Raw genomic sequence first — 13,060 nt, 5'->3', positions numbered from 1 at the left:
GGAGGGGCGGCGGCAGCCTTTAAAGGGGGTCCAGGGGGCGGCGATGGCCATCCTGGCCGCCGGCAGCATCGGGCGGCGAGAGGCGCGCCAGGCAGCTGCGTGCCTGCGTGCGTGGAGAAGAAGACAGGGGGATTTTTGCGAAAACCCCCCTGGTCTTTAGGGTTTTCTCGGGAGAAATAAAAACAGGGCCAAATTTTGATGATTTTAGGGTATTTTGACCCAAATTTGGAGGGGATTTTTGCACAAATTTTTGTTAATGCAAAACTACAACAATTTGCAACATTGTTTCATAACATTTTGTGAAAAAGTTCTCAATTTGAATGCAAATGCATGCATGCACATGACAATTTAGCAACATTATTTGATTAACAAAGTTGGTATGTTACAAGCACGGTCGGACCTGGCCGTACCACGGGCCCGTACCACCTCCCGAAGCCAAAGGATGGATTTGTTGATTTTTTTAGGAAACACAGAGTTTAACAACCTGTCGTATGGGTAGACTGTGAAAATAGTCATCATTCTCCGTGTTTAAATCACATTTGAGTCAAAGAAATGACTAAGAATCTCTCTAGCCTTGCTACTAGTAACTAATTATTGCAAATATGTGCAATCTCTTGTTTTAGCTTGTGTTGTGCAGGAAATCACATTTTTAAAGTGAAATCACGAGAATTTATGGAAGAATATCATGTTGCCTACATAGCGATGCAAGTTGGGGTCGAAGAGAAGCTTCTGGAGCGTTTAACGATCAACAGTATGGGCGCAGCCCGCTCGTACCATCCGTCTGTACCATGTGATGTTGGCTCCGCAAGGTCAAACACAACAAGTTCAAACGCAACAAGTTTTATGAAGGGGCACATATATATCGAGACTCCAGCAACAACGTAGAGAGCCACCATTCTCATATTCCATCACAACATCCCCAAAGGAGATCCACAACTTCATCATCACCATGGTCATCTTCTCCATCCCGCATCCTTCATAGCCATCATCTTGTACTTGAGATCTCCTTGTGATTTGGCAACACATGTAAAAATATTTGATTTCAATCTAAGTATTTTGCACTTTCTTTTATATCCTTGATCTTATTATTATGAGTGAGTAGTCGTCACTAGTTGCGGGTTGAGGTGAAATATCGCAGTGATTATATGCATCTAATACAAGGGAATATTGTGTGGTAATTGAATAGAATATATGTATCTTGTTTCTTTGTCTCATGTATCGATCCATGGACTTGTAGGTACCCAAGATCCCGGTGATTGATAAAAATGAGAGGTGAGATGAGTGGTGAACTAGCGACCTCATGCGAAACCCAGTGACAGCAAGGGGAGTGCGGTCTTCGTTCAAGGATCCACTTGGGAGTAACAACAACATCACCATACTTAAGGCTTTAATATGTACTTTACTTAATAATTGTTATGATGTGATACTTCATGGTAAAAAGGTTCGATCAAAAGACTAATGATATGTCTGTGACTCGCAGGAGCTTTAGTGTTTATGGATTTGCTGCCCACAATCCTATCTATATTAGATCATTTCACACATGAATGTGCTAATTATTATCTTTATCCATATGAATGTGCACTTGCAGGTGAATCTTCAACCCTGCCCTATTTCCATCCATTGCAACAACCAACGATTCAAAGTAAACTAGAAAGGCGGTAACATAAAACAAAACGAGTAAGCAAGTGTTGTAGAAGTTCCTTAGGTTTCAATTGAGCAAATGTTTCCCATGGTTCGATAAACCTAGGTCTACTAGGGAAAAAGCTAATGTACTACATCTGCAATCCGATTGAAGTTATCAGTTATCTTACCAGGAGTTGCTGCCTCAGATGTTCGTCATCATCTATGAGAAAACATGTGTTGTCATGGCTCCATTTGAATTTGCCTTCCTCTTTTAGAATGCATATTTGGCTTCACCTTGTCCTCCACTTCCTGGTGTAGTTGTACAGATGAATAGTGGTCACTGAGATCCTATTGAAGTCAAGAACATCACTCACAACCTTACTCATGTGCCTCTCTCTAAAGCCATGGCTACATTTATCTCGTTCTTCACAAGCTCAACCATCAACGAATTCTGGCATGGAAGCTTGCCAACACTTTAAGGTTTGCGTGCATACCTAGTTGGATCATGCACAATATGATGAGGCTTCATCCATGACAGCTCAATGTTCTTGATTGAGGGAGCGAAAAAAATGGGGAGCTCACAAGCCTGATCTACTACAATGTAATCAAGATCAATGCTAAGCATGATACACTTACAAACAATCTCTACGAACGAACTACACACATCTAATAGAATCTTATAGATCTAAGCTATCACATCAAGGAGAAAAGGTTTCTTAATGTCAAGGAAACATCATTAGCACCGAGGTCGGTGAACATGGAGAATTGGCACGATCACCATCGCCGAGCTTAAGGAAGAATCCGGCAAGACCACCTTTGTCGTGATCGATTAGGACCACCTACAATCGAAGACATCGAAGGGAACTAAGGTAATCTATTGTGGTGTTGATCATTACATATGCCTAGGATGGCTTATTAAGAGAGGTGTGAGGCCTAATGGACGACGATGGTATCGGGATGCGCGATTGGTACACAACACAAGATGATGTACCCACGTTAGGGTCCTCTCCGTGGAGGTAAAACCCCTACTCATGCATGTCTAGTATATATGACTATATCTGGATGTCACAAAGTTGCTCCTCGAGTTGTACATGGGGAGCCTGTATCTGGCTGGAATGGTGAGAGTGAGAGAGGGCTGACTGGCTGAGAGGAGAACTCGTATAAGATGAAATGAGGCACCGAAGGGGCTGCCTCATGTGGTTCCCTCGGTCACCTTATGAAACTCGTGCCGGGGGACACAGGGGACCCACACTGGCCTAACAATACTTTCTTCGTGACTACACGGTATTGTCACTTTATTCATCTACAGGGAATGTACTCTAGTCCCATTGATAGCATGGCGGTAGCGCGATGGCATGTCTTCTGATCGTCCTTGTCTTCGTGTCATTCTTATCGTCTGATCTTGGTTGCAGGCAGTAGCGGAGCTTGACGGAAGAAGCTGGGTGGGCCAGTAGTCTTAAGATGACTAAAAGGGGCTGTTATTGGGCTGAATTTACCAATATGTAGGCAGAAAATCTCCAAAGTTGGGCGGGCCATGGCCTGGTTTTGTTTCAACTAAGCTTCGCCTCTGGTTGCAGGTACATAGAGGGTGGCATCAGCTGGCCGTTGGTTGGAGTCGGCAATGGAGGATCAACCGACCACCTCCAGCCAGGGAGCTGGCACGAACGAGGCAGCAACAGTCGGCCGAGCGAGCAGTGGCGTTGGGGCGATCGACGGAAGAGAGCAGGGAGCGAGTAGGGGCATCCGACCACGCCCGAAAGATCGCTGCCTACAGGCCCACGGGAGGTGGTCTTCAGCCGCCCCAATGAAAGAGATGGGCCGAGAGGGACACAGTCGGACGGGCCAATGGAGAGCTCAGCCGGCAGACGGCCAAGCAGCAGGGCGAGCCGGGCGTGGCCTAGGCGCGGGAGCCCTGGTCAGCCAGGAGAGCGTGGGGAGGAGGCGAGGAGCCAGGCGTTTCCTATATGCCGACCATGTCGGCGTCTGCACCGCGGCGCACACCCCCGCGCGCGGTGTGGGCCGGCCTGGTTAGGCGATTTTTCCTATTTCTCTTTTTTCCTTTTCCTTTTCCTTTTCTTTTTCGTTTTCTGTTTTTCTTTTTTTCCTTTTTTTGTTTTTTTTTGTTTTCTTTTTTTCCTCGTTTTATTTTTTTGTTTAAAAATAATTTTCAAAAAAAATTAAATTTGAAAAATGTTCAAGTTTGACAAAATTTGAACGGATTTCGAACTTTGAACAAATTTTCATTCTTAAACAAATTTTCAAATTTGAATGAATTTTCAAATTTGAATAAATTTTAAATTTTGAACGAATTTTAAATTTGAACGAATTTCGATATTGGACCAAAATTTTAATCTTGAACCAATTTCCAAATGTTGGATGAATTTCGAAATTTGAACAAATTTAAATTTTGAACGTTTTTTGAATTTTGAACTATTTTTACATTTTGGAAGATTTTCAAATTTTGAACGAATTTAAAATGGAATATTTTTAAAATCTGTTGACAGAAAAAACCTGTAAAATGTTAGTTTTTTAAAATAAAACTATAAACAGAAAAAGGAAAAAAATATGAAAAAGAAAAAGGAAATGAGGTTACCTAATGGGCCGCGACCCAGTTACAACCGCTGGGCTGGAGGGGTGTGCGGCGCCCCGTACATACCGACCCGGTCGGCATATAGCAGCTCCCAGGAGCCGGGGCAAAATCTATACACAGACCAGGTCGGTGGCTACCGGCCACCGCACACCCCCTGGTCGGGTATGGGCCAGACCCATTTGTGGCTGTTTAGCCTGTAGCAGTTCGTTTTTTCTTTTTCTTTTTTTCTTTTTTTCTTTTTTTCTTTTCTGGTTTTTTCCTGTATTTTTTCTTTTTTCTGTTTTCGGTTTTGTTTATATTTTTTCAGATTCAAAAATTTTAATTTTTAAGAATTGTTCAAACTAAGAAAATGTTTAAATTAAAAAATGTTCAAATTTGAAAACCGATCAAATTTGAAAACCGTTCAAATTCGAAAACCGTTCAAATATGAAATTTGTTCAAATTTAAAAATTGTTCTAAATATGAAAATCGTTCAGATTCAGAAAAATTCAAATATAAAATTTGTTCAAATTCAGAAATTGTTCATAGAAAAAAAATACATTTTTGTTCAAATTTTAAAATGTTCAAATCTGAAAAATCAGATTTTTAAAAAGTGATTTCTTTTAATTAGATTTTTTTATTTTAACAAATGTCCAGATTCAAAAAAAATGTTTCAAAAAACAAAACAAACAACAGAAAACAAAAAGAAAAAATAAGGAGTGAGGGCCGGCCCAACAACCCGCCTGGGAGGTGTGCGGCGTCTGGTCCGCGCCGACCAGGTCGGCGTACAGCACCCCCTAGCGCTCGCGCGGCCCCTTTCCTATATTTCGCGTAAGAACCGGTCGCTGCTTCTTCAGTTTGGCGGCCAATTTACGCCGGAAGGTGGTACTTCGGTTTGCCGGCCCATTTACGCAGGGACAAGGCGCAGTAGCTGTTAAGCAGCGTCGAGGGTTGGTTGGCAGCTACGACCGGACGCGGGTATTTAAGCTGGTGGATTTCTTCTTCGGTTAGCGATGTGGGACTAAAAATGTAGAGTCACGTCTGAAAACGCGGTGTGCTTTGCAGTGCGTGCGTTACGTAGCAACGTTCCGGCCACTTAATGCATGCACGCGATACTTCGGCACGTCTAATCCATGCATGCATACGTACTGCGCCTGATGTATTGCATGGGACGCCTCCTGCCGCATGGCGCATGTGATGCGGCGGCTTAATCAATGCACGTTGCCGCTTAATCCATGCATGGTGTATATGCTCCAGCCAGCTGCCAAGCTTAGTTATAGCTTCTCCTTTTTTTTCCTGGCACATGGTTCATATAAACTGCCTGAGCTGCATAACTACATTTTTTGCCATATGCGTGCCCACGACATATGATTTTTGTCTTAAATATTTACATGTAAAATTCTTGATTTGCACATGGAGGGACACGCTTGCTACATAGGGAACACCCTATGGATTGAGGGAAACAAAAGCTTGTTGTTAGGAACAACTATCAATCATATGGGAACAACCTTATAAATTCCGGGAACAAAATCATTTGTATTTAGGAACAACTTGGAGCCATATTAGGAACAACAACGTATGTTCGGAGAAACAAAACCATTAGTAGCTAGGAGCAACTTGTTGACATATTAGAAACAAACTCATAGATGGAGGGGAACAATAACCTGGATAGAGGGAACAACAACCTAGACGAAGGGGAACAAGAGCGTAGACGATGGGGAACAAGATCCAAGACGGAGTGGAACAAGAACCTGGACAGAGGGGAACAACAACCTAGACGGAGGAGAAGAACATGACGGAGGGAACAACATCCTACATGGAGGGGAACAACATCATATACGGTGCAGAAAAACAACCTACATGGATGGCAACATCAACCTAAACGGAGGAAATAACAACGTAGACGATGGGAACAAGACCATAGACGGATGGGAACAACAACATACACAGTGAGAAACAACAGCCTACACGGAGGGGAACAAGAGCATCGACAGAGGGGAACAACATCATATACGGTGAGGAACATCAACCTAAACAGAGGAAACAAACATTGTAGACGATGGGGAACAAGATCATAGACGGAGGGAACAACAACCTAGACGGATGGGAACAACAACCTAAAACAGAGGGGAAACAACAATGTAGACTGTGGGGAACAAGATCTTGGATGGAGGGGAACAACAACCTAGACAGAGGGGAACAACATCGTAGACGGTGGGGAACACGAGCCTACATGAAAAGGAACAAGATCCTATACGAAGGGGAACAAGACGACAGAGGGGAACAATAGTCTACATGGAGGGAAAAATGTGAGAAAAATATTAAATAAGGAAAATAAAAAACCATACATGAAGAAAAATATTAAATAATGAAAAAAACCATACATGAAGAAAAAATATTAAATAAGGAAAATAAAAAAACATACATGAAGAAAAATATTAAATAAGAAAAATAAAAAACCATACATGAAGAAAAAATATTAAATAAGGAAAATAGAAAGAAAAGGTGTGGAAAAAGCATATATGAAAGCAAAAAAAGAAAAGGAAAAAAATCCAATCTAGAACTAGAAGCAAAGGTATAAGTACAAACGAGAAAAAACGCTGATGTCACCAGGAAAAATGTGCCGAACCAACAAGCTTTTCTGTCTCATCGTCGTCACGCGGGTCCCGGGATCGAATCCCATCTCCGTCATTTATTTGTTCGGATTTTTACCTCGTGCGTCCACAGATGGGCCGGCCCAAAATCACGCGCCCTTCAGCGAATCGGTGCTCGGTATCGCGCGCGCGCTATCGAGCAGTTTCCCAGGAGCCGGCCCCGGACGAGCTGAGGGGCATGTGGGCGTTTGCGGTGTGTGCATGTGGTGGAACCTATTCATCGCTCATTGCGAGCCCTATCTGGGGCGCCGCACAGGGGGCATATTGGTTGGGCCGGCCCATTACTAGCGATGTCTGTGCTTTCTCTTCTCGAGCTTTTGTGCGTTCGGACGCTGTTGTCTGTTTCCTGGTTTTTCTTTTGTTTTTCATTTTCTGTTCGGATTTTTTTCCGGTTTTCCATCTTCTCTTTTTTCTACAATCTTTATTCTAATATGAACAATTTGGAAATCTGAACAATTTTTTAAATCCAACCAAATTTTAAATTTAAACATTTTTAAATTTGAACTTTTTTTTAAACTGAACATTTTTAAATTTGCACAGTTTTCAAATATGTTTTTTTTAATTTAAAAGTTTTTCAACTCTGAACATTTATCTAGTTTGATTTTTTTCTTAATTTGAACGCTTTTTGAATCTGAACATTTTTCTCATTTGAACATTTTTCAAATCTGAACAATTTTCTAATTTGAACATTTTCGGATTTAAATTTTTGGAATTTTGAACAGTTTTCAAATTCAAACATTTCTTAAAAATTTGAATATTTTTCGAAACGAAACAACCAATAAAACGGCAACAGATGGCATGTAGCGATGGTTCATCCCAAACGGGGCAGCTGTGCAATCACGAGAGGTAAATGGGCCCGGCCCAGCTGGTGTATCCTTGAGCGATATGGTCCGAAGAGATCGCTTAAAGCGATGTATAGGACCCCCCTGTGCATGTCGCGCCGCCTGAAGCGACCGCGAGATGGGCCAGGCCCATATATTTCAATACTTTGCAGACTAGCACGTGTAATCGTGTTTGTGCTTCTCCGTTGCTTTCCGGTTCTGGGTATCTGCTAATTGCTGATGGCTTTCAACTAGTTTTTTTAACCTGTTTATTATTTTATTTTTTGCCAAATACTTTTTCATGTTTTATTATTATAAAAAGTATTTTATTCTAATTTTATTTTTATCACAGTATAATTTTTTTAAACACACGAACATTTTTTCCAAACCATCAATACTATTTCGGAGCATGTGAATTTTTTCCGAATTCGTGAAGGCGTTTTCTTTAACCAATGATAATATATTAAACCTTGTAAACATTTTATGAAAGCAACATGAACAATTTTCGACACCCTTTTTAGAATTATGTGAAATTATATTTTAAACCTCGTGAACAATTTTATAATTCGTTAACCTATTTTCCGGTCTCCATGAAAAATTTATTTTAATCACCATGAACTTTTTTTTTTATAAAATTCATTAATCTATTTTCAGAGTACATGAACATTTTCTTTTAATAGAGTGAACATTTTTATAAATCCATTAGCCTATTTCAGAATCCATGAACAAAATTTTAAACATGGTAATTTTTTTGAATTTGTTAACCTATTTTCGGACATCCATGAAAAAACTTTTAATCACGTAAACATTTTTATAAATCCATTAACCTATTTTTTGGAATATGTGAACAAAATTTAAAACATCGTGAACATTTTTCTGGTATCCTTGAACAATTTTTAATCTCATGAACAACTTTTTAAATATGAATGTTTTCAAAGTTAAACAATTTTAAAATGTGAATATTTTTCAAGTTTGAACGGTTTTTCAAAAAAACTACTATGAACATTTTAAAAATCCGAACGATTTTCAAAATCTAAACGTTTTCCAAATTCAAACAATTTTAAATATATACATTTTTAAAAATATCATAAAAGATAAATAAAATGGAAAATAAATAGAAAAACTAAATAGAAAAAAAGGAAAAAAACGTAACCAAGAAAACCTGGGGAGGTAACCAGAATGTGCGTCCACTTCAAAACTGAACTTAAGGAGAACAGAAGAGTAGCGGAAAGTGAACTGGACATAGGGTACGCGTAGTATAATAATACCAAAAAAGTAAAGAAAACAAAAGAGTAGCAGAAAGCGACAGCTTAACCAGGCCAAGCCCACTACACAACGGAAGCATGAGAGGGGTACGCGGCGCTAGCGATCGTGGCCGCAATAGGCGGCGTATAGGAATTGCGCATGTCGGCTCAGGAGCAGGGCGCAACCAGCTTCGGGAGGGCGTGGGTCACGCCAGCCCGAGAGCAGGGGAAGTCGGCCTTTCTCCGTGTTAACTGGTCCGACCGAGGGGGCGAGGGAGCGGCGCTGGGAGCCAGCCAAGGGCACCAGCCGGCCAAGGAGCACGCTATTTTTTCTCCTTTTAGTTGTTTTCTTCACGTATTTTGTAGTCTTGGGCCTTTGGTTGATCCGTTGACTCGTAGATTTTTTTCCTACCGAAGGCCATCCTCCCGACATAATCACTAGCAAGAACTACGGTAAGCACTCAAACAATACCAACAATTTTCATCTGATCCATACGAATCCACCCACATCTGCCATCTCCCTTATTGGCTCCTCGGGAAAGCCGCATTGTTAATTTTTGGTGAGACGATATTAGCAGCGAACCCTATATGCCGACCAGGTCGGTCGTTAATGTGGTATGGGCCGGCCTGATCGGCCCAATTCGTATTTTCCTTTTTTTCTTTTTGCGTTTCTTTTCTTATTCTTATTCTTATTCTGTTTCTTTTTATTTTTTATTTCTTTTTTGTATCTAAAGATATTTAAAATATTTAAACTTCAAAACATGTCAATCTTTTTAAAAGTTAACAACTATTTAAAATTTAAATGCTTAAATTTAAATATGTTCAAATTTTAAAAAATCAAATTTGGAAAATGTTCAAAAGTGAAAAAAATGTTTAACTTTTTTAAAGTTCAGATTTAAAAAATATTCAACTTAAAAAACTTTAGTTTTTAAAAATGTTCAAATTTGGAAATCGGTTCAAACTTGAAAGTTGTTCAAATTTGAAGATCTAGCTTTTAAAATATTCTTGTTTTTTTAATGTTCATATTTGTGAAAAATAGTTTTGCGAAAAAATCGCATTATGAAAAGTAAAAAAAAATAAACATGAGAAAAAAATGAAACGAAGCGAAAAAAAGAAAAACTAGAATTACCTCATAGTGGGCCACGGTCCAGCTAGCCACCACAGCCATGCAGGGGCAGGCGGTGTTAACGCCGCGCCAACCAAGTCAGTAAACAAGAGCGCCCAAAATAGCATCGTAAAAAGAGAAGATTTAACCGTTCCTAGCGGATCTGGCCCGCAACTGTTTTAAAAACCATGTGTATCGAACCGTCCAACTAGGTAAAAAGTTACTTTGTGCCTTAACTTCCTACGAGCTGCCAAATAAAGAAAGTCCACATTTCATCCTTGAATTCTTGGGAAAGTTTACTTTTCGTTCTAAAAAATAGTTTTAGTTTAAAATGGATCGTGAGCTTTTAGAATAGTGCATTTCATCCCTTTTCGGTTGAGTTGAGAAAATTAGTAACATGAAAAAGAAAAGGTCAACCAACCAAATTGGTTTTGAACCAGACGAAACTCAAGCTAGCTGAGATGTTGAACCAATCATCTTAATGCCCAAAATTGAAACCCTTATGTCCCTTAACTCATCGTGCTCATTTCTCGCTCTCCGAATTCACTTGAAACATCGCGCAACAAAGGTCCGCTTGCTTTGCTTATTAGCGTCGTACTGCTTCTCTGCCCTTGCACCGTTGTCTGAAGTTTCTTGCCACCCGTGGCAGATATTTGTTTATCTCAATCAGGATAAGAACTAAAAGTGAATGATTCTGAAAATTCAAAATTTATTTTAAACCAAACAAAAGTTTTAGGATTGAAAGTGTTTTTTCACTAGAATTTGAAGACAAAAAGTGGACTTTCTTGCTTCCAAACACGTCCATAGATTACATGTGTTTTTGTACCAAACGCAAACGCTCCTACAGGCAAACGCTCGAGGCCAAGGCAGGCGGCGCGTCTCGGCCGAAGGCACTACGTATCGTACTGAAATCAAAGATCTGGCATTAATTGTTCCTGCCAGAAGTCGGGTTCCAACCGGTTTGCAAAGCTAGTACCTTCCTTTTTCGGTTAATCTTTGTCTGTTTTAATTCGCACCTGACGTGGGATTAAAAGCTTAATTTTCTGGGGTTGTACTCCCTCAGCTAGCAGCGGCATCATTTGTTTAGAGCTCAGCATCACTAATGCAAAATTACGACGCTTAATAGACCTACTGGCCTAGTAGTCTAGCAGCTATGGCCTATGGGGCGCCGCCGCGTTCGGCAGAGACGACCACGAGTCCGCGTCCTCCTCCGGCTCCAGCGCGCACACAGAACCTCTCCCACGATTCTATATAAACCTCCCAGCCGCCTCGCCGGAGAGCTGCAACAAACTAACGCGATCTGATCGGAGGAGCACCAGCGGAGGAGGAAGAAGAAGCACACGCGCCGTCGCCAGCAATGCCGCGCCGCAAGGTCGAGATGAGGTTCATCCAGAACGCGCGGGCTCGCGCCGCGACGTACGCCAAGAGGTCCAAGGGGCTCCAGAAGAAGGCGTCGGAGCTCGCCACGTACTGCGACGTCCCCGTCGCGCTCGTCTGCGCCCCCGCCGCCACCGGCGGCGCCGGGGCTCCGCGGCTCGTGTGGGAGTCGGAGGAGGGTGTCCTCGAGAGGTACCGTGCCGCCTCCATCCCGCCGGAGAAGCGCGCGCAGCACACGCACCGGAGCTACCTCGAGGCCGAGCTGGGCAAGGAGACGGCGAAGCTCGCCAGGGCGCGGCCGGGCGCGCTGCCCGACTGGGACGCGGCGCTCAACGACATGACGGTGGACGAGGCGCGGGAGCTGCTCGAGACCATCGACGCTGCGCTGAGGGCCGGGGCCGACAAGATGGCGGCTCTCGGCTTGCCCGCCGACGGCCGGCTCGAGCTCGAACAGTTCGCGCCGCCGGCTGATGATGCTTCCGATGACTACGCCTTCGAGCCGGGGCACCTCGCGCTGGACATGGTCTACGATAGCTTCCAGCCGCAAACGATGTCGAGCCACGGCGGGAGCAACGACCAAGGGAGCCTACTCGAGCAATTTCTGATGCAACCGGAGCGCGGCCTCGAGTGCGTCGGCGGCGGCGGAAGCTACTACGCGGGCGCCGTCGACGAGATGCAGGCGCCGGGAGGCTACGGCGACAATGCTGATTACCGGTGGCTCGATCTGACCATGTGCAACGCCGCCGACGAGTCTTCGGTGCCAGTTGGGTACTACCCCAACTTCGCCGACGAGTCTTCGGTGCCAGTTGGGTACTACCCCAACTTCGCCGACGGCGCTCTGGCGCCTGAGCAATACTCCGCTCAGGACTTCGCCGGCGGGGACTACGTCGACACGCTGCAGCTCGAATACCCCATGGGCATGGATGAGAACTTCGCTTATTACCCTGACATGGACAACAACTACATGGCGCATTGGCAGGCCGACGAGTTCCAGCGCTCCCAAACCGGCACTGGCCAGTATCAGTGGTCAGGTCCCGGGACACACAGTTCCGGCCAAGCCTTCCATTATCTCTACTAGATCAGTCTATGAGAGTTTTGAGGTCCGACCAACATCGTCAGGAGCCAGTTCAGCAGTTCTCTTCCCAGGGAAGGAGTTGTCAGGAGATCGAGGAGGAAGTTTTTTGTTACTAGGGGCAATGACAGTACTAGAGACGTGAGGAATCCTTCGGAATTCTGTAGCTAGAAATATCTTTATTCTCACGCATTTGAAGTTTTGCTGATTTACATGATTTTTCCTGTATTGCATCCGTGAATTCGTAGGCTTTTCTATTTCTAACATTAGATTATGATAGTTTTGAAATTCTCTCAAAAAGGATACGAGTTCCCTCGACATGGACCTGACTAATTCTCGGCCGATCTAAAACTAACTTAATTCTTGATCATCTGATTTCATGTGTAATTCATGTGTAACCATGAAAAAGATGTGCAATTACACACCCATTTGCAATTCTAATTTGCACGAATGCAAACCTAACGTTCTGGAGTTAATCTCGAATTAACTTAATTTTCGGTTGATCTAGAACTACCAAAAAACTTTTATTTAAAGTAATAGACATGTTTTTAACAAATAATGTGAACATTTTTCTAAACATTTGAAGAAGAAAAAC

The 13,060-nt window shown here is 42.7% G+C and overlaps 1 protein-coding gene across 1 annotated transcript; it reads left to right on the top strand.

The window, feature by feature from the left end:
- The first annotated feature begins 11,373 nt into the window (after nt 1-11,373).
- On the top strand, nt 11,374-12,471 carry LOC127338431 (uncharacterized). The gene has a single exon (XM_051364541.2). The coding sequence runs from the start codon at nt 11,374-11,376 to the stop codon at nt 12,469-12,471; it is 1,098 nt and encodes a 365-aa protein (XP_051220501.1).
- The last annotated feature ends 589 nt before the right edge of the window (nt 12,472-13,060 follow it).

The sequence above is a fragment of the Lolium perenne genome, chromosome 3, assembly GCF_019359855.2.
Source record: "Lolium perenne isolate Kyuss_39 chromosome 3, Kyuss_2.0, whole genome shotgun sequence".
Lineage (NCBI taxonomy): Eukaryota > Viridiplantae > Streptophyta > Magnoliopsida > Poales > Poaceae > Lolium > Lolium perenne.
Note: the sequence above shows the minus strand (reverse complement) of the source record. Positions and strands in the feature narration are given on the sequence as shown.

Bases quoted from the DNA above. Each gene is read 5' to 3' on its own strand.
- LOC127338431 (XM_051364541.2), top strand. From the start codon at position 11,374: ATGCCGCGCCGCAAGGTCGAGATGAGGTTCATCCAGAACGCGCGGGCT.